At 36.4% G+C, this 26,675-nt stretch overlaps 3 protein-coding genes across 10 annotated transcripts in view; 2 read left to right on the plus strand and 1 right to left on the minus strand.

The window, feature by feature from the left end:
* The window catches only part of LOC122825091 (E3 ubiquitin-protein ligase TRIM9), a 46,211-nt gene extending 33,992 nt beyond the window's left edge, over nt 1-12,219 (plus strand). For 2 of the 3 annotated variants that reach the window (XM_044106159.1, XM_044106161.1), the window contains 2 exons: nt 1,279-1,527; nt 2,209-3,063. In XM_044106159.1, coding sequence (XP_043962094.1) covers nt 1,279-1,326 — 48 coding nt within the window. In that variant the 3' untranslated portion in view covers nt 1,327-1,527; nt 2,209-3,063. Of the gene's footprint in view, nt 1-1,278; nt 1,528-2,208; nt 3,064-12,137 lie in introns of those variants that run through there. The other variant, XM_044106160.1, reaches the window with a different exon arrangement.
* On the plus strand, nt 1,460-23,735 carry gnpat (glyceronephosphate O-acyltransferase). 4 transcript variants are annotated; one of them, XM_044106163.1, is made up of 17 exons: nt 1,460-1,527; nt 12,138-12,329; nt 12,522-12,698; nt 12,762-12,891; nt 13,001-13,128; nt 13,216-13,291; nt 13,576-13,727; nt 14,723-14,853; nt 15,535-15,773; nt 16,704-16,802; nt 16,892-17,059; nt 17,775-17,854; nt 17,942-18,082; nt 18,934-19,033; nt 19,118-19,211; nt 20,379-20,443; nt 20,556-23,735. In XM_044106163.1, the coding sequence occupies exons 1-17, from the start codon at nt 1,510-1,512 to the stop codon at nt 20,597-20,599; spliced, it is 2,034 nt and encodes a 677-aa protein (XP_043962098.1). In that variant the 5' UTR covers nt 1,460-1,509; the 3' UTR covers nt 20,600-23,735. The 4 variants fall into 4 exon arrangements, with proteins under 4 accessions (XP_043962098.1, XP_043962097.1, XP_043962099.1 ...); XM_044106162.1 differs by lacking the exon at nt 1,460-1,527 and adding an exon at nt 10,715-10,882; XM_044106164.1 differs by lacking the exon at nt 1,460-1,527 and adding an exon at nt 10,735-10,840.
* lg22h1orf131 (linkage group 22 C1orf131 homolog) lies at nt 3,583-10,646 on the minus strand. 3 transcript variants are annotated; one of them, XM_044106169.1, is made up of 10 exons: nt 10,472-10,645; nt 9,470-9,525; nt 9,331-9,436; nt 8,766-8,881; nt 8,453-8,512; nt 7,686-7,781; nt 6,914-7,000; nt 6,811-6,842; nt 6,081-6,210; nt 3,602-5,456 (listed from the first exon to the last, which is right to left on the minus strand). In XM_044106169.1, the coding sequence occupies exons 1-9, from the start codon at nt 10,536-10,538 to the stop codon at nt 6,090-6,092; spliced, it is 741 nt and encodes a 246-aa protein (XP_043962104.1). In that variant the 5' UTR covers nt 10,539-10,645; the 3' UTR covers nt 3,602-5,456; nt 6,081-6,089. The 3 variants fall into 3 exon arrangements, with proteins under 3 accessions (XP_043962102.1, XP_043962104.1, XP_043962103.1); XM_044106168.1 differs by having other exon boundaries at nt 9,331-9,439; XM_044106167.1 differs by having other exon boundaries at nt 3,583-5,456; nt 9,331-9,525; nt 10,472-10,646.
* Nucleotides 23,736-26,675: the final 2,940 nt, after the last annotated feature.

Here is a 26,675-nt window from a genome sequence, read left to right on the forward strand (position 1 = left end):
TGAGTAAACAGCCTGTATCCACTTCAAAAAAACAGAATGAATATAAACGTCTAACTACTTGAATATTCTTATGTCAACAACCAAAACTTCAACACCAATGTTGAACTTTATTAATCTAAAAGTTACAAAACAGCCAGCTAAATTAGAGCTTTACTTCCAGCGTTTTAGAATTTATCTAGAAAAGTTCATTTTGGGAAAGCTAAGTACGCTAAATGTTTCCAAAGTTAGCAAGATGCTAATGCGCTAAACGGATACTTAGCTCAGCTATTGCAAGTTAACAGATGTGTCTCGACCACTGGGTAATGAAAAGGAATGGTTTTTCAATCTCTGTGTGTTTTTATGTAATATAAACATAAATTTAAACAACAGAATGAAACTAAATGTATGAAGATTATAATATTTTTTGTTCAGGTGGACTTCATTGCTTTTTTAATTTTTCATATCATGAAACATTTTATTCACGTAAATGTTTTCATTTTTCTGAAGGTATTTAACTCTAAAATCTGAAACTGAATAAGATTGTGAAAGTATAAAACATACAAAATCAAACTAATACATATTTATAAAACAAAATATACTAAATAAAACTTTTTTTGAAGGACTAGTCAATTTTTGAGAAGTTTTATTATGTGGAAACATGAGAAAATGACTCCTTGGGTTGAAAAAGACACTGATTTCTATCCTGGTAGATAAAAATACATTTTAGAAAAAAATAACAAAGAGTTTGTTTACTATCATTTTAATTAAAAGATGGATATACAGTAGTTTAACCATCATTTTAACATTGTGAGCTGCAGAAGCAGGTAAAGGATTGTTTGATTTTTTCCTTTCTTATGCTAACTGTATACCACTGACTTATACTAAAGAAAGACAATGACGTCCAAATAAAAATAAAAATATGTTTATTCACATTAATGTAGCCAGGATTTTGACTCATTTCCCAGATTTACAAAAGCAAAGCTGACAAGGTCCTCTAGAGCTCAGCTTTGGTTGCTAAGTGACAGGCGGAATTCCACTGCGGTTGCTAGGTAACGGGCAGAGCCTGCTGATTTGTGAAACGGCTAGTTTTCCAGACACCAAAAAGAACGTTAACTCATTGTCTAAAAACATGTGTAGTTTTTTTAAGCGCTTTTACAGTTTTTAGAAGCAGTTGAAACCAAAACTGAAGAACAAAAACGTGCAAAATGTGAATCCAGCGAAGCCCTTCCAGTGAAACCTGACAGATGTACGTGTAGCCGTCCACTTGCTGAATGTTTTTATTTGTTTTCTTCCCTTCAGGTGACCTTACTGACCGGCCTGGAGGTGCCAATTAATATCAAACAGTAGGAGCTCATTCCTCCTTCCTGAGTGCCCTGGATACAAACCTCTGATGTCACATGCAGACTCACCGCTGTGTTTTCCTGAAACATCAGGTTGGGTTCCTCCCACCCTCCTCGAGGTGCTGTTTTGTCTTGGACACGACACATCATGTCATAACAAAGGAACAAATCCGATTGGTTGTAGATTATTATGGACATTCTTACACAGGTGATTGGAGTTATTGTATTCATGTTTTCATTTTTGTTCCATCAGGAACCGATTTTTATAATATGAGAATCTAGCCTTGAATAGTAAAGCCAAACAGCTAGAAGACATTCTCACTGTGCAGAAAATTTCTTGGAGAATAGTATCAAAGTTTACATCAGTAATCATAAAATGGAAACCGCTCAACTTTAACATCAAACCTTTCCCACTCCTCCAGCCTCAACAGCCCTGTGTGAATGATTGCATCTGATTTTCTTAGCTGGAAGTTGAAAGCCAATCAAGGTTGATCAAAAACCTTAAATAAGTGGTACAAAAATTGTCAAAAAGAATTTACAAGTTAATGATTTTTAAAATGTTTATTTTCTTAGCGTGGCGTGGGCCTAATACTCTGTCATAAATATGAAACGAAACCGAGTATATTTTATAAAAGCCAAAAGCCACAATGAAACACTTAAATGAGATTGGTAGAAGTGTCTCAAAGTAATTTCATCTCTTCGTCTCGGAAGAAACTCGGAAACTCTGAAGCATCTCTAGCGTGTCACAGTGAAGTCCAACTCTACGGAAGATCATTAAGTAAACTGAAATTTTGACTTTTTTTTTCATAATTCTGACTGGTCTAAGAATTCTGATTTTTTTTCTTAAAATTCTGATTTTTCCCTTCTGAAATATATATTTTTATTTCAGTGGCCCTAATCCTGCTCCGTGGTCAGGTTGAACCACCAAAATAGCCATATTTGGTCATTAGGGACCAAATATGGCTACATGGAGAGAACAGTAGCTTAAACCAGACCACTGTGACATGATGGTTGTAGGATACGTAAAATTCCCAACGTCTAAGAACACAACACATCAATGGAAAGGTTTGTTATTAAAAGCTGAAGGTATTTAATATTGAGTTTTACTACATCTACTTCATTTTTTCTCTTTTCCCTAAGAACATGAGTGTGGGGAGTGAGAATAACCCGACCTGCCATATAAAACTGAAAATTGACAAACTGTAGATATTGATATGTGACTTGTGATATTAAGCATGGATTGACAGGCAAGTTTGCAAACTGTCTGAAATTGTTCTGTAAATAATGTTTTATTGTCTCTGCAATGAGTGATGTTATTATGAGCTGTAACAACGCTGCCTGCTGGCCAATATTGGGAACTGCAGCTCTGGATGCTCTTCAGACGACCAGCTCATTGAATTGTAAAAATATGTTAAAATTTCCTCCATAATTTAAAATATTTGAGCATTTAATCAGGGATATGTGATATGTAGATTATGCTTTGAGGTTTATGGTTATGATGAACTAGTATACTGCTCATATCGTAAATGCCAGTTTTATTTTACACAAACAGTGTGAACAAACTCAAATGCACAAAGGTGGAAAAACCTGGTATTTTTACGGCATTCGATCAGATAATGTTTTTATTAAAAATCATGTAGTATGTTTTGTATTTTCTAAACATATTTAGCTTTTAAATGGAAGAAGCCAGTGGAAGAGTGATATCTAAACCTTCTAATTTATTAAACATATGAGGATATATTTATTTTCTTTTGTTAAAGGTGTTGTCTAAAGTCCCTTTTGAATATTTACATAGGGTAATTACTAATTATTTCTGAAACGCCCCATTGTTTAGACTTTTATTGCTTTCATCTCAAAGCAGCCACAACTAGTCCTATCACAATTTGTCATTTTCCGTTTCATTTTCTAGCAGAAAAATACTTGAAATAAAATAATTTTAAGTCTAAATCTGCCAAGGGTCCTACTAATACATTAACTGTAGTTATTCGCATTACGAGCTATAGTGTTTAGCAGTCAATACAACTAATATGATCAATTAGCTTAAAAAATGCTCAAAAACTACTAAATAATTCAGTGAAATATATTTTTAACTAAAATAAATATAAAATCTTTATATTTTTTTCTCTTATGCACAGTACATTTGTCAGTAGGCAGGTTGCTAGCATAGGTGCAACATCGATGAATGAAAGCTGCCGTTGCTAGCATTAGGCTGCTAACATTACTAGCAGAAAAATGTCCAAAATCAATATATTATATTTCTAAAACAAACTTTCTGCTTAAATATTTCACATTTATCTCACTCTGTTCTTCCTAAGTCTGTTTTTTAGTCCATAATATCACTGTACACAGCAGGGTTTGGTAAAAATAGCCGCTAGGTCGTTAGCACCGAGCAGCTAATGTATACAATTAGTTACTTGGCGTTAGTTACATCACTTAATATTGACAAAAACGTTCAACATTTTTAATTGTTGAACAATACATCAGCATAACTCCTCTATGTTTTATTTTATTGTTTGTAGCTGGTATGACAGGAAATAAAATGTAGCTGTAACATTGTTATTCGGTTGCTATTGGCAACACACAAACAGTATTTTTGCAACATAAAAAGTAATTGGTGATTTTTTTCATTTACATTTGAATTGACATTAAAACGTATGTATTTAACTTTATAATTTAGCATTTTAGCATGGCAAAGAGGTCAGGATGTAAGAGACTTTTGACAAGTGTCAAATAAGTGAGCATCAGCCAAAGGCGACTTGTGTCCTGATTTGCTCCAACCAGTTTCCAACTCAGGGCTTTATTTTTATCAGCTTGGCTGCACAGCTCTGACTCTCCTTTCACCTCCCACTCCAGATCAAAAACCTTCCTGGTGGCTGAATTGACTGTAACCAGAAATAGATTTCAGCCCAGTAGTTGAGCTGGAACATTACATCCGCTGTATAAAAGAAAACCTTTCTTTCTGAGCGCCAGCTTTTGTTTATGGTGCTCTAATTCCTTACGTTTCAGTGATTTCAGATGATACGTTAGCTACATATTTTCTTCATCTAAAAATGTTGACAAAAAACAAGAATGTAGTGATTGATTTGATTCATGCAGACACTCCTGTTTAAGTGTTTTGTATTTGTGCTTGTTTAGCATGTCCCTTTACCTGATACCCACCTATGAATGTCACTTCTTTCTTAGATTTAACTGATGTTTCTGGGAAAATAGGAAAGTATCTTTCTGAATTTAAAACGTGCAGATATCAAATTAGTTATGGATGACGCCATAAGGCCACTGTAGATAGAAAATAGTCCTCTGCCTTCACACTTATGTTTAAATTTGATCATTCCAGTGTGTTTGGTCTCCCAGGTGACCAAACGTGTCATAATGCTGCTGATAACATAGATTTGTTAATTACTGGTGGTAATTAACATTAATACTAATCCATCCAGGTTTTAGCTTGAATATTCATCGTCTCTCATGCTCCTCATTTTGAAATTCAAAAATCAAACCAAGAAGCTGCTCTGAGAAAAGTAACTGTGACCTCAACCAGCCCAAACAACCCGACCAACTGTGTTTTTTCATCATCAGCTTTCACATCGTCCCTTTAACATCAAGTGTTTACATCTGAAGCCTGTTGAGGCTGGAGAGGAGCTTTGTAAATTCAGGCTTGCGTGTTAGAAAAACTGCTTTTGCTTCTGCTGTCTCTTGTTGTGTATATATATTTATTCATCAAAGAAAATGCGTGACTTTTTCTTTTTTATTACCTCAATTTTGTCCTCCAGTTGTCCCCTGCTGCCAATGTAAATGTTTTGTACGACTACATTGTTTGTAAATGATGAAAACAGACTCAACTCCATAATTTTTAAAACCTAAACATGAAGAATACAAGAAACAGCTTTGTCTCCTTTTTGGGTTCTTTATAAGAAGGGAAATAAATAAAGTGGGGTCTGAAATTAATCTGCCCAAGTCTCTTTGTGCTGGCATTTTTAGGTCCGGCCACGATTCCCTGCTCAAGATGTCTGACTCTTGAATCATTCCAGGTATTGATTGCTACAGGTCAGTGTCTTGTCAGGAAGTCTGGATTGTTTCACTGACTAACTCCCTCCTCCAGTCTGCTGCCATTTCCATCCTGCTCCATTGGATTAATCCCACCTGAAAGCAGAAATTTTAAACATAAAAAAAATTAACTTCAACTTATTTTGTTTCTAAGCAGACTTGAAAGTTCAAGATCTGTGTGTTACACTACAGAGGGAAGTTTCTAGCATCAAAGAAGTCTGGAAAGCTCCTACTTATTCTCTTGAAGGTGACTTATTATGCGTCCTAGAACAGATTAGAATGGGTATATGGGCAAAAACATGTTCATTACATTTTTTGCACAAAATCAATCTTAAAAAAAAAAAAAAGATTTTAGTCTGATCAGTTCTGCGTATTTCGAGCTGACCACCTTAGGTTACTAGGTTACAGGCGGAACTTTGCTGGGGTTGCTAGGTAACGGGCTGAGTTCTGCTGGGGTTACTAGGTGAAGGGTCATTGCCTGATGATTTGTGACGCTACATTCGGGAGGTTTTTGAAACGGCTGCTTCTCCAGACACCAAAAATCATGAACTTATTGCCAAAAACCAGACAGATTTTTTTTTAAGCACTTGGGTTGTTTGTAGAAACAGTTGTTTTCATGTTTGTACAAAAACATACAAAAATGTTAATTCTGCATAATATACCCCTTTTAAGATTCTGGATGACTGAGATGCAAAAAACACCCTGAAACAATCTTTTTACCTTTTCCCTTCACCTTTTGCCTTTGATTTTCTGGATCTCCTTCGAACTGAGGATCAGCATGCCGTTCTTGAACTGACCCACCTGACCAGAACCAGAACCAGAACCAGAGGCTGGTTGTTTCTTTTTGTCTCTGAGGGAAAATACAGAAGAAGACAACTGAATGTCTACTGAATAGTCTGCACCAATCCAATGAAAATATTTGAAACTGCTGTGAAAAGGATTTAAAGCAAGTCAATCACTTGCGGGCCAAAAACTATAATTTCTAAAACAATTTAAAAATTAAATTTTACCTGTTCAGAAATAAACTAAGCATACAATAATTAAAATAAACAAAGTAGTCAGACATTTTGATAGAGTGCTTGTTTAAGTTATTATATCCTCAATAATTAAATAGGATCTTCTATATTTGACTTATTAAAAGAAAGACATTGATTTTCAAAATTTTTTGTGGGGAAGTCAGATATAAAAAAAGGATTTGGGTCACATTTTTGTGAATTTAGCCATGTTTAATATAATTATAAAAAGCAGATTTTGATACTTTTGAGTTAAAGTAACTCAATAGATGCTTCTGTATTTACTACAAAACCAAAGAGAATGTAAAAAAGTATGGTTATAAAAAGACAAATACTTTCTATTGCATCAGATGTTTTCCATTTTAACATTTTAATTTGTTTGTTATATTTTTACCTCCATCTGCATCAACCAGCTGTGACCAAATGGTCTCACTCACCTTGGATTACTCTTCTTCTTTTTCTTCTTGTCCTACAAAGTAGATATGTTACAATATGCAGAATTTGATTGTTGTGAAATATTATTACTCTAGCAGGACTTACCGGCTGAAACGCCTCGCTTTGTTTCTGCTTCTTGTCTTTGATTTGTTCCTGCAGCACCTTGTAATTCACATACTCCTTCTTTGGAGGCTTCATTCACAAAATTAGAAAGGAATTAAAGCTGAGTCAAGATGTTGGCTAGTAATATGCAATATTATGAAATGGTTTTTGCGTCGTCACAGATTTTTTGTTTCATTAGAATGTTTCAGATATTATGCACGTAAAATTTGAAATAAAATTTTACGAAAAAATATTTTAGATTAATCTCAGAAATATTCTAAATAAAACTGAAATTTCTGATTATTTGGAAAAAACATTGAAATTTCTGAGTTTCGAAAGTAAAAGATTTTCGTCTTTTGAAACTTTCCAGAGTTTTTTCCAGAAGATTTCAGTGATTATTTCAAAATTAGATTTTTTCCCAAGCAGATTTATAACTTTTCACCTCAGAAATGTTGAGTTTAATTCCAGAAATTTTCTAGAAAAAAACTGACATTTCTGAGATGAACGTTGTTCCATATTTTCTGTTTGTGGAAAGTCTGTTTGTTTTGCCTACTTCCTGCTGACAGACAGGCTCCATTTAAATGTTCCATGGATACAGTGAATGAAGTTAAACTTGGCTGTTAATTAATGACGTAGGTTTTCACACAGGGTCAGATTGGATTGAATAGTTTTTCCCTCATGATAAAATAAATGATCTGTAATTGTGACAATGTTTTTGGATTATCTGACAAAAAATAAGAAACAATCAATCTGTAAATGGCCATAAACATCTTACCCTGGCTCCCAGCATTATGGCTCTGTCCTGCTCAAAAACGCGCTGCTGCTCCTTCCTGTAGCCCGTTATTCCAAACCGATGGACCTCCAGCCGAGCCTGAGACCGACCAGGAAGACACCCCAGAGTTTAAAATGATAAATATGAAATGCAGCAATCCACAAAAATACAAAAATATGACATTGTGTTGCGGCCATTTTGGACAAAAGAAAAATGAGGAGTACATTTTCTTGAAAAACAAGGACATTTTTTAGGTTGAAAAGTTACTAGAAAAAAAACTGAACGTTTTAGACGAATCTGATATTTGCGAGAAAGTTTTTTTTAAATATCAGAATTTCAAAAGTAAAACATGTTCAGTTTTTTGGGGGGCAAATTATCAACTTTTGGAGCTGAGAAATTTTCTTGGCTTTTCTAGAAATTATATTCCAATTTCTGAGGTTTGTTCTAGTAAACTTTCAATTTTTCAAAGTCAGAAATTTCCAGTTTTTTATGTATTTATTAATTTATTTGCAAATTTTCAGTTTTTGGAGTTCAGAAATGTCGTCTTTTTTTCCCCCTAGAAATTTGAGTTTTCTTGCTAATTTTTGACAAACTCAGAAATGTCCAAGTTCTTTTTTGTTTTTGGAAATACTTGAGATCAATATCAAAATTTCTCGGTTTTTGGTAGAAATTCAGTCCCCCTTCTTTTTTTTCTATCTATCACGGTCCCCACACACCGCTGAAAATTAACTCAGTCGAGATCCCAGTAAAATCTAATTAAATAACGTCACCTTTTCCAAACTGAGCTGTTCTTCCTGGTTGATTTGTTTCTGCTCTGCTTGCCGAGAGTCCTTGGCGTGACGAGCGCGACGCCCAGAGGCGATGAAGACAAGAGAAGAAGAAAATGATGGAAATAAGAAATGACCAACAGAAACAGGGAAAATAGGAGGTTGTTTCAAGTTCATTCACTAACAAAGTAAAGTTTTTATTGTAAGAAATACACTTAGTCAGAAGTTTGTAGCATTAAAAAATATTGTTTTAGTTAAACCACATCCCTTAATCTAAACAAGATAAAGCTTAGGTAAACATTTTATTTAGACCAACCTGTGGTGATTTAACTGGGATCCTGGTTGAGACTGGAGACTGTTTGGTTTTGATTTTCTTCCTGGGATCCTGAAATGTGACAACCTCCACTTTGTTCTGCGGCTGGACGTTTGAATCTGATGAATTAGAATAAAAAAATAATCAGAAAAATAACCTACAGACGCTAATAAGGAATGTGAAGATAACTGCAGAGTTTCTGCTCAATTACAGATTTCAGTTTAGCCCTTTGAAGTCAGCTATGGTGTAAATTTAACACCAAACTAAAGCTCATTTATATGGAGATAAATTGGGGCCATAAAGTTTGTTCAAAAGTAAAAAAAAAAAAAAAAAACTATTTAAACTGAAAATTTATTTTGAAACAAAAAAAAATACCTTGAATCTGAAAAGTGGTTTAGAATTTTTTTTCAGTTTCAAAACATTTTTCTCACTTTCAAAATAATTTTTCAGTTTAATTGTTTTTTCTTTTGAACAAACTCTGTGGCTCTAATTTACCTCCATACATTCAGGACATAATTTAAGATAAACAAAGTTAAACCCTTTTTAGTAATGAATTCTGAATTTTAACCTTTCAGTTCTGTGTTTGGTTGCTGAATCTCAGCATTTCTGCCGTCTTCATCGTCGCTGCAGGTTTTCTTTACTGCATGAAGTTCTTCTTCTTCTTCTTCTTCTTCTTCTTCTTCTTCTTCTTCTTCTTCTTCTTCTTCACATCGTTTTCGTTTTTTCTTCTTTTGGGTTTTGAGCTTCTTTTTTGTTTCTGATCCTGAAACAAAAATCAAAACAATGAACATGAAACAGATCTAACTAAAGCCCCAGAACATATTAATGCAGTATTTCTTCATTTATTGAAAACGTAATTCAATTAATTTTATTAGGACATTTATGAACATTTGCACAATTCATGACGGTGTAAACATGAAATTTCATCCTTTGTCAAAAAACCTCATTATGCAACTCACGTGACATTAAAAGAAGCAAAATAAACAAAACATTTGCACACGAGAAATAACTAACAGACATAAACAATCTAAAACAGGAAACAAGACCCTCAACAATAAGCGATGGAAGACATTATGAATGTCTACAATTGATGTTTAAGTTTATTTTTAAAAATTGCGTAGTTTTTTCCTGTCATCCTACTGTTGTATAAGGGACACTAGAGCCCACAAAAAGACCCCCTGGTGGGGGAAAAAAATTTATTGCGTAGTTTTCACTGTATATAGTGTTACAAACGTTGATTACATGCTACTAACAAGAGGTTTGTACTTTAATAATGGGATATATCTGAATTGAATGTGTAAGTAGTGTTCTTTGTAACTCTTACCCCTCATTAAATTTAGCTTTTTTGGTAAATAAAACAATGAGTTTTTAATGAAGGTGAATAATAAAAAAATACTTATGTGAATGATCTGAAAGGTAAATTAAAGACCCATTTGTTCACTCTGTACTGGTTTTATTGTCTTCCTGGTGTTTTATCTTTTAATCTGCAATGTTTACTTTAGTCTGTCCATCCCTTTGAATGAAAGCGCTTTACAAATGAAATGATTAAGTTATTACTTCATCAGTCGGTTTCAGCTAGTTTGACATTTGGACAAGTTAAAATACAAAATGAGATAAAACGAAGCATTCCTGATCTTTCTGTTTTGTGTCATATAAAACAGGAGAGCTTAAATCAGCTAACAGAGCTAGCATTAGCTTATAAAGCTTACCAAACTCATAAAGTGAATCCAGAACCCGCTCCAGAAACAAACGGTCCTCATCTAACTCTGAACTCATTTTCAGATGGTGAACTCAAGAAAGTTAAAAGAAAACAACACAAAATGTGTGGCTAACTTGTTTTATGAATAACAACACACGTGATAACGCACAACGCAGAACACACTAGTGGAGCGGAATGGTCCTTTCCAGCTACCGTAGGTGAAGAAGTCCGGAAGTGAAAAGATGCCCCTGAAACGTCATTTTCCACTATGCTCACGCCCATGTGAAGCTCTGCAACTGCTATTAGTGTCAAAAAGTGTTAAACAGAAAGACAAGACAACAACATATTAACCCGAAAACATTTCCGTTGAATGCAGCCGGTTGGTTTGTAACACAAAATGGCGACCGAAGCGGTTAATTCGGTATGCATGTTGTGTTTGTCAGCTTGTTGAGCTAGCTGTGCCCTCTGTTGCCTAACACCTGATATTTCATTCAAACGGTGAATTATTGCATTTTTACCTTTACATTGCTGCTTTATAGGTTTGACTGAGAGAAGCACGGAGCTATGAGGGTTTTATTTACTCGGAATTTTAAAACTGATATTTTGCTTTAGATAATGTTATTAAACGAGCAACGTCTGTGTTCCCAGTGTCTGTTGTTGCTAATTTCGACGAAAACATCCATGTATCCCTCTTTATTTGTGTTTTTTATTCATTTGTATTTTTAGCACCTTAGTCGATTTAATTATCTTTAATCGACTACGTAATCTGAATATTTTACTTTTGCTAAATATAATTTATATATATATATATATATATATATATATATATATATATATATATATATATGTATATATATGTATATATATATAAAAATTTAATGTCATTTGCCATTTTTGCTCTGTTGATTCTGCACATAATTAAGTTAATGCTAACAAATTTATGCTGAATTCGTAAGTTAAAACCAGTTCTATAAGAGTTCAGATTTGACCAGGATTGTGTACTTAAACTAGAAATTAAGAAAATTTACAACATTTTTAGAACATAAAATAAATTCATCTTAATGTACTATAAAGCAGTTTGAAAAGTTGTGATCCAAAGCAAAATATTTTTAAAAAGTAGTATAATTTCTAGCGGCAACTTATTATATTAGCTATCAATACGATTATTTTAGCAATCGGTTATTCTGACGATTAATCACCACTGCATATACTGCAGATTTTTCTTTTTATTGACTTCTGTATTTTTATATAAGAAATAGATTACAAAATGCAAATAAAGAAATTATTTAATTCATTTTAAAAAATAAAATAAGATTTTATTCCCTAAAATGCAATAACAGCATTCCTTTGGAGAATTTGAATGCCATTAGAGGAGTTTTCAGTAAAACATACTTACAGATAAAGGTGTTTTCAATCTAAGGGCAATATTTATATGTATTTTATACAGTTTTAGATTAATTAGTGCTATGCTATTTTTGAGTGCATATATTCTAGTTAATGATTAATTGATCACTCAGTTAATGATTATTTCAATAATGATTAATTTGATTAATCGTTTTGAACCTAATATCATTATCAGCTGAGCATGCTTAGTTAGTAGGATCTAAATGGGGTTTTCTAGGGAATACAAATCTTTGGGTATTTTCATGGCAAGTAATTGAGTTTTTCATTAATAGCACAGAGATCCAATGCTGAAGAAAAGAGACGACTTTGAGGACATTCTGGAGGAGAGGAGGAACACCAGCGACCTGAGATATGCCCTCAGGTGTTACACTCCCGCTCTCTATAAAGGACTGACTCCTTGCACAGTCAGCGAACTCAAAACCATGGTGCTGCAGTCTGACCAGCTGCTTTATGTCATCAATCAGGTGAAATCAGGATTGCAACAAAAATGTCCAGAATCTCAGCATTACTCCACATTTCATGTGTGTGGATGTGCCCTCTATTACGTTCAATATGGAGGCGTTGTTGTTTCCAAGCTAAAAGATGTCATGGCGACAGATATTGTCTTTGAACTAACAAGCAATGCCTTTGTCAGATTTTTGTGATTTCTCTTTTAGGTTTCCAAGGAGACGGGCACGGCCACAAATGAGATCCAGTCGGAGGCGGAGGCCATCTTGGAGGAGATGGCTCACCGCTTGCAGCTTAGCACGATCCGCTTCTTTGCTTTCATGCTCAGTAAAATCTTTAAAACTCTGTTCAGGAGCATCTGTGTAAACGAGGAGGGCATCCAGAGAGTGAGTAGACCCGACAGGGAGACGCAGAATGAGGAAACATGGCTAACTTTGATCCGTTCTCAGCTGCAACAGGCCATCCAGGAACACCCAGTGGTTCTTCTACCGAGTCACCGCAGCTACATGGACTTTCTCCTCATGTCCTACATCCTCTACACCTATGATTTAGCTCTACCAGTCATTGCTGCTGGCATGGGTGAGTCAATATTTCCTTTCAGTCGGTGTCGACTGATAGAAAATGCTTGTATTGAGATAAATTTTTCAGCCGAATCGTCCAGCTCTAACTTTGTAGAGTTTCTCTGCAGACTTCATGGGAATGAAGATCGTCGGGGAGATGCTGCGGATGTCCGGAGCTTTCTTTATTCGGAGATCGTTTGGTGGAGACAAACTTTACTGGACTGTTTTCTCCGAGTACGTCAAGATCATGCTGAAGGTGAAAAGGCTTCACACACACTCAGGAAATCTCTGTTAAACATTTACTCCGTTTTAAGGTTTTTCTAAACTGTTTTTCTAATTCCAGAATGGCTTTGCGCCTGTTGAGTTTTTTCTGGAGGGCACAAGAAGCAGAACAGCCAAATCCCTGACTCCAAAGTTAGGTAAATTATGCTGCAGCAGTTTAATAAAACTCCTATGTCTGTTTTGTGATCTATATTTTAGTTTATTTTGTCCCTCCTGTGGAATGTAAAATAAGATCACAAGATATTATTAATAACAGTAGTAAATTATATCAGATAATTGTGAATTGAAACAATCTGTTTCGTATTATATTTATCTCCAACGTGGTGTTGGAAATGTTTGAAAACTTACCTTGAAACGTGGTTGAGTTTCTGTGTGGGGTAAAGAGTGTGAGTCCAGGTGAGATGATGTTGTCGGGTTCCAGGTCTGCTGAACATCGTGATGGATCCCTTCCTGAAGGGGGAAGTGTTCGACGTCAGCCTGGTGCCGGTCAGCATCAGCTACGAGCGGATCCTGGAGGAGGCGCTCTACGCCAGAGAGCTGCTGGGCGTCCCGAAACCCAAAGAGTCCACTTCTGTGAGTCCTGAACACCAAACCTCATCAGTTCTGATCACTACGTAAAGTTACTTCTAAAAGTAACCTGCTATACTTCCTAGATCAGGTTCAGATGGGTCTCTGGGCTACACAAAACATGTTCGTTCATTTCTTTATGGTACAAAACCATTCTTAGATATTCTTAGTCAGTTCTTTTTCATAAGTTTTTCTTGGGAGATGTCAGAATAAAGTAAAATTTCCCATTATTAACGGACTGAAATTTTAAAAACGGCAGATTAAAGGTGCCAGAGCTCAGCTTGTGTTGCTAGGTAACGGGCCTGGGCTGGCTGAGGTTGCTAGGTAACGGTGGAATGCCTGTAGAATGTGATTTAAAAAACCTCCATCAGTTCCACAAGCGGGAAATTTAAGCAGCAAGTGGAGATAACAAAAAGTACAGTGTAGAAAAAATCACCATGCAAGACTAACTAGAAATAACATTTGAAAAATATGTATATAAACTGGGGCGTGCTCCGGTGGCGTAGAGGGCAGCGCGCCCCACGCCTGGAGGCCCCCAGTCCTCGACGCGGCCGCCGCAGGCTCGATTCCCGGACCCGACGACACCCGCCGCATGTCTTCCCCCCTCTCATTCCCCCCTTCCTGTCAGCCTACTATGAAAAAAGGGACACAAAAAAGACCCCCTGGTGGGAAAAAAAAAAAAAAAAATGTATATAAACTAATAATATTGTATCATTATCCAAAACACACTTTTGGGTATGTGTGTTTGTTAATCTGTTATTCAGGAGGCTTTTGAAACGGCTCATTTTCCAGACACCATAAAAACATAAACTTATTGCCAAAACATTGCTGGGTGTCTTTTTAAAGTGCTTGGGTTGTTTTAGAAGCAGCAGATTGAAGTATAAGAACATATAAAATGTGAGTTCTGTGTGGTACGTCTCCCAGGTCTGGACTCTTGTCCAGGTTTTCTGGATCTAAACGTGTTTCTCTGGAGCTGAAGCTCCTCTGTTTGCTTCCTGCAGGGTTTGATTAAAGCCAGGAAGATCCTGAGTGAAAACTACGGCAGCATCCACGTCTACTTCGGCCAGCCGGTTTCTGCCAGGAGTCTGGCTGAGGGCAGAGTGGACCGCTCCCAGTTCAACCTGACACCGCGGTACCGCCATTCATTCATTTGTTTCATTCATTCATTCATTCATTCATTCATTCATTTGTTTCATTCGTTCATTCATTTGTTTCATTCGTTCATTTGTTCAGTCATTTTACCTTCTTTTCTCCCTTTTTATCCTTCCTTCTTTCCAACTTTGTGACTTTCTTCTTTCCATCTTTCATCCTTCCTCCTTTTCTTTTGTTTTTCCTTCCTATCTTCTTTCGTTCATTTTACTTTCCATTCTTCCTTTCATCCATCATTTTAACTTGTCATTCTTTTCTTTTTATCCTTTATTCCTACTTTCTTGCTTTCCTTCTTCCTTTGCTCCTTTCCTTTTTTCTTTCCTTTGTTACTTCATTCTTTTTATATTTATTTTCTTCCTTTCTTCCATCTCTCTTTCCCTCCTTGCTTTCATTTTTGCTTCTTTCCTTCCTTCCTTCATTCTTTATTTCCTTCCTTTCTTCCTACATTCCTTCCTTCCATTCCTCCCTCTTTTTTCTTTCTTATTTTTACACAGCCCATATTTAAACTTTATTTAAAGTTTATCTTTGAACTTTAAGGAACTCCATGTTCTGAATATAATACTGATTATATTCAGTAATAATCACCGATCAATACTGAGAATATCTTTGGTTATTGATCACTTCAGATAAACCTGACTCAGCTGTTTGTTTGTGGGTTTTCCAGGCACATCCCCAGGAGGCCCTCAGAGGGAATCCAGGACTTTGTGAACGACTCGGCCTTCAGGCTGGTCCGGTCCCAGGAGGAGAACATGGTTCTGAAGCCCTGGGTCCTTCTGGCCGCCCTGCTGCTCCAGAACCAGGCTGCTGGGAACAAACTGGGAGTACTGGTGGAAGACCTGACTGAACAAGCCGTCTGGCTCCGGGATCTGTCCCGCCAGTTTGGAGCCTTCCTTCACTGGCCCGGTACGGTACCGGTCCAGTTACTGAGGCAACAATAATATTAATATTAAAACATTTTATTTATAAAAGATGCTGTACAAGAGAAAAGATAAAAAATAACAAGCAGTCAGAGAAATCTTAGACATTTTACTGGAGGTGCAGAAAAAATAGATCCTACAGAGCAGTGTTTCTCAAAGTGGGGGTCGAGGGCCTCGAGGGGCCGCCATGGCAGGCTAACGGGGCCCCAGAAAGATGGAGGGAAGATGATAAAAAATAGTAAAGATAATGATAAAAAATGAACCTAATACATATTTTATTATAACATCTAAACTGGTTTTTACAACATCTTAGTACGGCTATTGTAGATGTTTTTTATAAAAAGGAAGGGGAAGAGTAACTTTCTGGAAAAAAACTTTGAGATTATTCTAATAGTAGTCAAAAACTTGCTAGAAGTTTGGAGAAATTTCTGAGTTTCAAACTTTGAACATTTTCAACTTTTGAAACACAGAAAAAGAAATTTGAGAAAATTTCTGAAATTAGTCTCAAAATTTGAGTTTTTTGTGGAAAATTTACTCTTTTTTTCTATCTATAATGACTAATGTACAAATACACATTTTGTAAAATCATTATTTTTTGTCAGAAACAGTAAAAGCTCTGGTATCTAACAATTATAAATTCTGATAATTTATAATTGTATTGGTTTATGAAGTCTTAGTAAAATCTAAAGAAAGGGTTTGAATGCTTTAGCAAGGCACATTTTGCTTTTAATTATTTTTTCCTCTGCAAATTGTTAATAACACATAGTTCTTTTTTTGGAGGCGATTTTCTTTTCAACTTGCACCTAAAACTTCAGTTTTTCTTTCAGTTTCTCCTTGTTGTTTTTAAGGTCGTACAGCTGATGCAGTTTAATGAGATTGTTTTCTGCTCCTCTTCCTCACTGCTCTTCCTCTCCAGACCACGTTCCTCCCTCCAGAGTCGTTTCCTCCAGCCTTTCCCTCCATCGCAGCCTGGTGAGGGTCTCTGAGGGGACAGTCCAGCTGAACTTGGAACCAGGTTTCACTTTATTTCATGGAGACTTTTTGAGGTTCAAAGCTCTGATGGAAAGTCATAAAATCAAACTTAAGTGTTTTTTTCTGAAACAGGAAGTGGATCAGGGTTTCCTCCGCCTGCGATGACGCCAGAGGAAGAGCTCTTGAGCAAGGCAGTGGTGGTGCTCTCCTGTGCCTCCTACAGGAACCAGGTGCTGCACGTCTTCATCCGGGCCGCGCTGCTGGCCTCTGCCGTCCAGTCTGTCGCCGGCAGCAGGAAACGTGAGGATGACTCTTCTTCTGCTCTCAGCCTTTTGCCGCTGCTAGCTACTAATAGCATCTAACTCCTAGCCACTAGCAGTTAGTGCTATTAGATACTAGCTACTAGTAGCTTCAAACCACTAGTTGTTCGTAGCTTATTGGCTCTGCAGTTAGTGCTACTAGCTACTAGTAGCTTCTAGCCACTAGCAGTTAGGGATACTAGCTACTAGTAGCTTCTAGCCACTAGCAGTTAGTGCTACTAGCTACTAGTAGCTTCTAGCCACTAGCAGTTAGTGCTACTAGCTACTAGTAGCTTCTAGCCACTAGCAGTTAGTGCTACTAGCTACTAGTAGCTTCTAGCCACTAGCAGTTAGTGCTACTAGCTACTAGTAGCTTCTAGCCACTAGCAGTTAGTGCTACTAGCTACTAGTAGCTTCTAGCCACTAGCAGTTAGTGCTACTAGCTACTAGTAGCTTCTAGCCACTAGCAGTTAGTGCTACTAGCTACTAGTAGCTTCTAGCCACTAGCAGTTAGTGCTACTAGTAGCTTCTAGCCACTAGCAGTTAGCGCTACTAGCTACTAGTAGCGTCTAGCCACTAGCAGTTAGCGCTACTAGCTACTAGAAGTTGGTACTACTACTGCCTAGTAGCTACTAGCTATAAGCATAAATCTGTACATATTTAATTCTTTCAATAAATGTTAGAAGCCTGTTCTTTATTTCTGTTCTGTTTTCCAGAGGAGATCTTCAACACCTTCAGCTTCTTGTGGAACATGTTTTCTAATGAGTTCATCCTTCGTCCCGGAGCCGAAGTTCAGGTGAGGAGATCTGAAACCGAGTGAACGTTTCACCGACATTTTAAATGTTTTTATATTTACTGTTGTTGATGTCTGCCTGTTTCCCAGGACTTTGAAGAAGCTTGCTACCTGCTGGTGAAAAGCGCAGTTCTCCAGATTCACCAGCAGGAGGTGCTGGTCATAGACAGGGGCCACCGGACGCTGGCGTTCCTCACCAGCATTCTGGATCCGTTTGTGCAGGGATATCAGGTGAGCTGAGCTGGGATCAGGTATTATTATATCTGTCTGATGACCCGTAAATCAATATTTATGGTGTGATTACATCTCTCTTTCTTTTTATTTATGTTTCAAATATTTATCCAAATGTGGTCTAATCCTTCCTTCCCTCCAATCCTTTCCTCCTATTTGTCCTTCCTATATTCCTTTTTATCCTTCTTTCCTTTCTTTCTTCCAAGACTGCCTTCACTCCTTTCTTTCTATTATTTCTTCCTGTTTCGCTTGTTCCTTTATTCCTTCTTTTTTTCCTATCCTTTTTCTGATCAATCCTTTTTTTCGTTCTATTTCTTACTATTGTTTGTTCCTATTCTTTCTTCTTTTGTTTCCATCATCCTTTCTTCATACCTGTTCTTCCTTCCATTCCTTTCTGTCCTTTCTTCTTTCAGTCATTCATTCCTTCCCTTTCCTCTCTTTTTTCTCCCTTCCTCTCCGTCCACTAGAGGGCACTGTTGATGTGACATCAGTCTCCACCCATTTCCATCCATTAAAACATCAGAATTTCCAGCATTAATTTTAATAATATTTAGATTTCCAGTGTCTCTGCTCCGGCAGTGGCATGGAGCTTCGTCCACCAGTAAAACCAGTTCATACTGGAGACAGGAAGTGTGTCCCTCCTGAGGTTTCTTTCACATCATGCTCTGTCCTTTCTCACTCGGCTCTCCCTCCACTCTGGAGTTTTCCCAGTAGTGAAAAAGCTTGTTGCACGGTTGGCGTCCTGCCGAGTGATGCTGCATGAAGAAGCCGGCGCAGTTTGAGCTGATGTGTGAAAACGGTTTTAATAGTCGGGTTGTTTTTTTATTTTATTTTTTTATTATTTCTCCCAGATGGTGTGCAGGTTCCTCTGTGAGGAGGCGACGGAGAGTCTGACTGAGAAACAGTTTGTTCCTGCTGTGCGGAAGTTCTTCATCAAACACCTTCTAACAGGTTTTTTAAAACGTTTTTTATTTACATTATTTCTAGCGACATAAAAATGTTGTTTATTTATTTTTGTATATCTGCGTCATCCAGGAGGGTTAAAATATGTCGAGGTTTTGTCGTCGGACCTCCAGAAAAACGCTCTGGCAGCTTTACTGAGACTTGGAGCGGTGCAGAAACTCAGAGGGTAAGTTGGGTTTTATTCTTCCTCGTTGGTGTTTTTGGATAAACTAAAAACCCGACGCTTCAGTTTCAGGGTTTACAGTGTTTAGTCAGTTCTGGGTTAAATAACTTATAATAAAGGTTTTTAAAAGGAACTGGTGCACCTGACTTATGATCATAAGAACAAACTGGTAACTGGTATTGGTACTGTACATTGGACCAAAAAAGGGATTTTAGATTATTTAACATTATTATTATTTTAATTGATATTTATGTTATTATATTTAAATATATATTAAAATTTTTTACTTACTTTCTTATTAATTATATATGTTTTATTTTAAATGTTTCTATGTATGTATTTACTTTATTTTTTATTATACTTATTGTTTTATATTTTACTATAATATGTTTTCTTCTATTTAATTTTTTTTCTAATTTATAATTATTATTTTATTTTATTCTTAACATTCATTCATTTTATTTTTATTATTACTATTGATAAGGATATTTTTACTGTGCAAAATAATACACATTTCATTTTATTATAATTTTTATTTACTTTTCATTTATATTTATTTTTTATTATTAATCTTATTTTTATTATATTTTTATTATACTTAATTATTTGATTTTATTTAATTTCCCCATAGTTACTTATGTATTTTTGTTATAATTATTATTCATTTATTTTATTTTATTATAATTATTAATACTTATTCATTTAATTTTTTATTATTATAACTGATAAGGATAAAATATTGGCTCCTTCATATTGTGTGAAATAATACACACCGCCTTGAAAAATTATTCATTTTTTTTAACCAAATTATAGCCACACTTCACTTCATAAAGAGAAAATAGGAAAGGGAACAAATGATGTAATTATTCATTAATAATAATTTGGGGGCGTGGCCAGCAGAAGCTCATTTGCATTAAAGTGACAGCAACTCAATCTGAAAGGAACTCAAAATAAGCAGAACAGAGCAGATTAAAACCTTGTTATGTAAAAATGATTTTGTGCAAAATATGTAGTGAAGATGTTTTGTGGACCTTTCCTAACAAAGTTCACCTTTAAATCAGTCATTTCACTCGTCATTCATTTCACTCGTCATTCATCTAAAAGTCTTTGCGTTGTGACTTTTGGGCCGTAGTGAGAATAACCGAAGGCGTTGCTGTTTGTTTCCTCCAGAGGAGCGGAGGAGGGAACCCTGAAGGTCAACACGGTGATGGTGAACTCCCTGGAAGACACTCTGGGTGAGAAACAAGATTTTTTATTTCTCATCGAGAATTCAAACTAATTTAAGCAATTCTTAAATTGTTTAAATTTAAAAATTACATTTTCTTGAAAATTTATTTTATTTTGCAGGAGGAAAGCTGCCGACTCAGAAGCCGCTCGCTGCTCGGCTCTAATCCAGAGACGCCGTCCATCGAAGCAGACGATCGGTGCAACGCGGCGGGTTCAGTCCTCTGAACGAAGCGACCCGATTGGCCGGTTGAACGGCCGGGCCAGCTGCTGTCCTGGCGCCGGAACAAAAGAGTCGCATCAGAACGCGACTGCAGCTGGTTTGTTTTTCTCTTCTAGTGTTTTCCAGGCTTTCACAGATGCTTTTTATAAACCTGCATTAACGAGTTCTGAAAAGGTTCAGCAGAGATCGTCTGAATTCACTCAGAACGGCGGCCATTTTCTCTTCTTCCTTATGCTTTTTATACAAACGCTCTCACCCTCCGAGTGGCTTTTAGTTGTCATTTGGAGCCACTTATGGACCTACTAATGCAGTGTGGTGTGGACCTTTACCTCTGACAGATTTACTTTGTCTATTATTGAACAGCTTCATGCAGAAGTTTGCAGACAGTCACCATTTAACCTTTTTGGGTGGAAGAACAAAACTATTAAAAACAGTGATTTTTAGTATGATTTGGCTCCATAACTCCAGATTTATGATTTATTTCCTTTAACTCAGACAGGTTTGGTTGAAGCTTTCTTCACTTGACTTGGTTAAATTTTAATTCTGTCTGAGTGTGGGGAAACTCCCGTTGGTTTGAGGATAGTTCACACGCTTTGATTTAGATCGAGGTTTCCCAGAAGCTTAACGTTTGCCAAATTCATCCAATTTTAAACTGGTTTCCTTGTTTCACGTCATTTTTCTGGCTCGTTTCAACTGGTTATCTTGTTGTTCCACCCTGATTAAAACAATAAAGCTGTTCAAGTAACTCAAAAATCCAACATTCATGCCTATGACTGCATATCTGACCAACGCTGTATTAATTAAACTTTAGTCAGCTTTATTTACTCTCACACTTTAATAAAGTAGAGTTTTCTATATTTAAAAAATAGAACAGAGCTGTATTTTTATTCAAACTGAGTCTGATTTCCCATCCACTTTTAGGCCTTTTCCCACAGTGACAGAAATTCAGCCATGTTTGTTTACAGAGTGGAGATGTTGCTACAGAATTAATGTCAGGTTCAAAGTTCGCCAAGTGTTACATGAACTTCACCAAAGACGCCTGTTTGAGTTTTTGTTTGTTGGAATTCATTTTTCATACTTGGTTTTGAGTTGTAGGAGTTTTTTGTTTTGCTACAGGGTGGAAACGGGGAGAAAACATGAAAATTTGGGGTGAAATTTATAAAAATGTCACTAAAGCAGGGAGCTACTATTAAACCAGAATCAAACTTGATTTTTTTAAAAACATTTTTCTGTATTAATGTTAATTATCTCGGGGGTTACTTATTCGTTGAATGCCTCAGAAAACATCAGATTCAGTTTTTCCTTAAACTAATCTGAACTGTTTTGTTGGCTGGTTAAATGTTATAACAATTTGTTCAGATTTCTGCTGCAGGAGTTTATAGCCTCATACTTTGTAAGATATATGTGGAACATTTTGTGCTGCATATTTAATAGTCCGTTGACCATCTTGGGATAAATGTTCAAATATCCATGAACAGTCATTGTCCTCCCAAGATCACAAGAAAATAAGTCCAACTTCTCTGCCATGTCAGCTGCTTTAAGGGCTTAGGATGCTGAGGTGAGTGAATCTTCATCGGTGCAGACAGAGCGTCTGCATGGCATGGCATGATATTAAGTGGTTACTAGGTAATTACTGCATTTTCTTAACTTTTGAAGCAGTAAATATGGCATTTGAGTTGGAATGCTGCAGAATTTTCAGTCTGGATTAGTTAGATATGAAACTGCATGTGACATAAAATATGGTTTTTAAAGAAGTAACACTGGAGCATTGTTTACATAAAGCGGCTTGGGATAAAACACTACATGAATGCAAAGCAAATGTAACAAAGTGGAGGTGCTTTTAAAACTTTATCAAATCATAAATAAATTATTGCAAAGTCGTAAATGTTCAAAACTTGTGAGGATCTAAATCTAAAGTTCCCAAAATTATTTGGTCTGGTTTGTTTTTGTTCCCAAAAACCCCAGATTTTGATTCCTGCAACAAACAGTGAAAGGAAAATACATTAAATGTCGCCATTTATGCTGAACTATAAACAGAACCTGAAAAATATGAGAAATTGCATTATTATTTTTATTGTATTGAAGGAAGTTTTCATGCTTTGAGTCATAATACTTGTCCTGTCAGTTTTGCAATAATTTAAAAGATGGGTTTGTTTTTGGGTTTTTGTTTGTTTGTTTTTCTTTTTTTTACGCTGATTTTAGGGTCATTGCAGAAGGAAAAAGTAGAAATTTCCGCCAGAAAAACTCAGAAATTTTTAGACTGTCAGAAATTATCTAGAAAAAACAAGAACCTGCTCCGCAAAAGTACAAAATTTGCCAGAAAATATTTTAATCATTAAAAAAAGTCTAAGAAGTCAAAATATTTCTAGAAATTTAAAGATTAATCTTACAAATTTTCTGGAAAAAGATCTTGGAAATTACTGAATTTCAAAATTAGTTTGTTTCAATTTTTTTGGCTTTTGAATGTCAGAAATTTCTAAGTTTTTCTAGAGAATTTCTGAGATTAATCTCAAAATTTCAGATCTTTTTTCTAACAAATTTTCAACTTTTCAAGCTCAGAAATTTTCATGTTTTTCCACATTTCAGATTTTCTGAGTTTTTCACCTGAAATTTCCTCTTTTCTTTTATCTACAACGGCTCTAATTTGCTGCTTAGCTTGTTTGTTTTTTGTTGTTGTTTTTTTACATATTTGCCAGGAAGAATATATTTTCTAAATTAATCTGTTACCTTTTGGTTGAAACGTATTTCTAGAAGCTAAATATTTTCTATTTAAGTGTTAATGGAAGTTTATAATAAACAGGAAGGAAAGCGTGTCCAGAACAGCTCCAGCTTTAAAAATAGACAAGAGTTTTGTTGTTTTCTGTTACTGTTTTCATCGATTTTAGCCTGAAAACCCTGCAGGAAGTGAAACTCAGCCAGCAAAGCAGCATAAATAATCTATACATGAACAGCCAAAGTTCAGACCTGCCATCGTTGTGTGTTTTTGTTTAAGTTTCATCACGTGTGTGTTCAATGTTTGCATTAACTGTGTTAAACTCTGAGGCTGAAAAGCTTGTAATAAAGTGTTTTCAGAGACAGTCCTCAGTGTGTCTTTTATTTTACACTAACTGGGTTGTGTGGTGAGGATTGTTTGATCGTCACTAATGTGACGCCGTCGCTCCGAAACGCTCGGCCTGTTTGATGCGCCGCTCTCTGTGGTTCAGAAAGCCTCTTTGATCGTGGCTGATTAAAACATGAAGCCTGTGTTTGATCATGATTAAATCTTAGCTTAATCATCTTCAAGCTTCTCCAGTGGTTTTCTGTCTTTATTCTGACTGCTGGCGACATTGTGGAGTGCAGTTTTGGTGAGACTGGTTTAAGCAGCTCTTATTATCTTAATAAACGTTTGGGACCTTCTCGCAGGCATCGGTTTCAGTTCGAACACGACTCGCTCCGAGCGCCGTTACAGCTCCTGTTAAAGCTCCCGTTAAAGCTCATGTTCACGTATATTTCCGGCTGTTTGGGGGATTAACTCGCTGCAGATCTCAGGAGTCAGAGTTCCTTGAAACAGGACAAGGATTTTATTTGCATAAGGCAGCAGAGTTAAGAAGGGAAGTTTGAAGTGTTTACAGTCAAATCTGACAGTTTTACTAATTAAATCTGAATCTCAGAATTCAGACTTGAATTTTAAATTTTGAAGTCGATTCCCAGATTCTAACCCTTTATTCTCAGATTTCTGACCTATTTTTTTTCAGAATTCAAAGGCTTTTTTGTTGTTTTTTTCCTCAGACTAGCTTGTTGTTTTTTGTTTTTTTAGGTTTTTTTTTATTCTGACTCTGATGCAGATTGCCACTTGGGGGGCAACCAGCTTTTTTTTCCCCTCTGACTCTAATTTTCTCGGGACAAACTTCATTAGCAAATGCAGTTTTGAGGACAAATCACTGAAACCTCCCTCTAGGTGTCAGACTTGTCTCTCTGTTCAGGATTCAATCTGTGGCAGTTTGTTGATGAACACACACTCTCTCACACACACACTGTCACAGCAGCATTTTTCATCAGGTTTTGTGGCGCTGCTGCTGACTAAGAGACTGCTGCCAGCAAATCCACCACTTCCCATCCATATTGCCCTTTCTTTCATACCCACTCGCTCTCTGACAAATTATAGGTTCATCTAAAGTTGCCATGCCAAATTGTGTATATATACACACACTCTGGTCCATCCATTCGTCTAAACGTCTATTCATCCATCCAGTTCCTGCTGCTTTCTCGCTCCCTCCATCTGTATCCTTCTCTCTGAGGTGTCGGCCGCAGCCGTATCAGCACTTTATCTGCCCCGTTATGACAAGCTCTTATTGAAAGGGGAGGCGGGTGAACACAAACACAGATTCAGGACGGCAACACCCAAATACTGTAAACTATCTTCTGACCGGCGGAAAATAAAAGTGCTGGCTGGCGACTGTTTTGTAACCGCAACTGCTTCCTGTTTGGTTTTGTTTTGTCCTTTAGGTCTGACATTTCATTTCTTTACTCTCTGTTTGCGCGTTAAAGGGTGACTAAGTCCTCGGCGGTGATGGCGTTCTGCCCGGAGGGGTGTGTGGAGGTCTGTATGGAGAGAATTGATCAAAAGAGAAAAGGGACCCTGGTGGGTAATGCTTCAGCAGTTAACCTCAGGTAATAGTGGGTTGATGGATTCAGTTCATTTTCAGCAGCAGGTCCTGTTTATCAGAACTGCGCCACGGGCTAAAGCTTCAAGAAGAGCTGCGGTCAATGTCAAACCTGGAGACTGCTGAAGAAAACAAGTTGGACTCAAACATTTAAAGGCTGCCTAATTTGAGCCAGACACATTGGTGTGAAAATGTACAGGTTTCTCACGTTTGTGTTTTTTGTGTAGTTTTTTTTGTTACTGTAATGTCAAAAGTGCAATTATCCAATCGTACATCTTTGAGAATCAGAAGTGGAATCTCCTGCACGACCAACAAGAGTCCAGCAAGTGGTTTCTGGGTGGTAAGTCAAAGGCTAAAAGCTTTTCTATTCCAGCAGCCATTGTACAGCGCATACAATGCTGATCAAACGCGCTGGAGATAGGCTTGCTAAATTAAGGCGTTAAGAGGCAAAATAAGATGGAAGCAAATAAATAAAAGTATTTTGGGTTATTTACACCTTCTGTTATGCAGCAGGGCAACGATCTGAAGCACAAATCTTCATCTGAATGGCAAAAATAAACAAAATGGTCAAAATCTGGACATAAATCTGATTGATGTTGTGTTTGGAAACCCTATTGGTAAACTGAAAGTCATTAGTAAAGTGATTTAGGTTGTCTGAAACATTTAGATGTGGCAAAATGCATAATCAGGAGACAACTGTAAGCAGGTAAATACCTTTTATTCACAGTGTCAAATGTAAAAATCCATTTATTGAGCTGAACTGTTCAGGTCAATAAATGGATGCATACATACGTTCCCATTCTGAATGCTCTTAAATTTAAATCCCATCCCATCCAGTCATTTATGTCAAGTCATACTCAAAAATCTGCCGTAAAAGCCCATCACATAGTTGAAATGGCACCAAACGCTTTCCCACAATCCCTCAGGAATTCAACAGCAGGTTCCTGCAGTTTGAGGAAATTTATAGCTGAAAATAACTTTAAGTAGTCCCAAAGGAATAAAGCAAGTGACTCAGCTTTTGTTTTTCCTCTGTAAGTTTCCTGCTGGTCCCAGAAGTCTCCAGATTAAGGGGTGGAAAGCCCAGAGGAACCGCTTCCCATTTAATGCTGAGAAATGGGAGCGCTGAGAGGCATTCAGACGATCAATAAAAAAAGTTACTGTTATTTCACTTTAGAAATGTTTTTGAGTTATCTCTGAAAAGAGCACAGAGTTATCACTTTATGACTTTTGATCACATAGTAAAAATTAGCCTCCGTTGTATTGATGGGAAATACAGTTAATATGGTAATTTCTACGCATTCATTTCGCAAACTACTTGTGGAAAAATATAAATTAACACATATAAAATTAGACTACTAGTTGTTTTAATACCTCAAT

The sequence above is a fragment of the Gambusia affinis genome, linkage group LG22, assembly GCF_019740435.1.
Source record: "Gambusia affinis linkage group LG22, SWU_Gaff_1.0, whole genome shotgun sequence".
Taxonomy (NCBI): Eukaryota; Metazoa; Chordata; class Actinopteri; order Cyprinodontiformes; family Poeciliidae; genus Gambusia; species Gambusia affinis.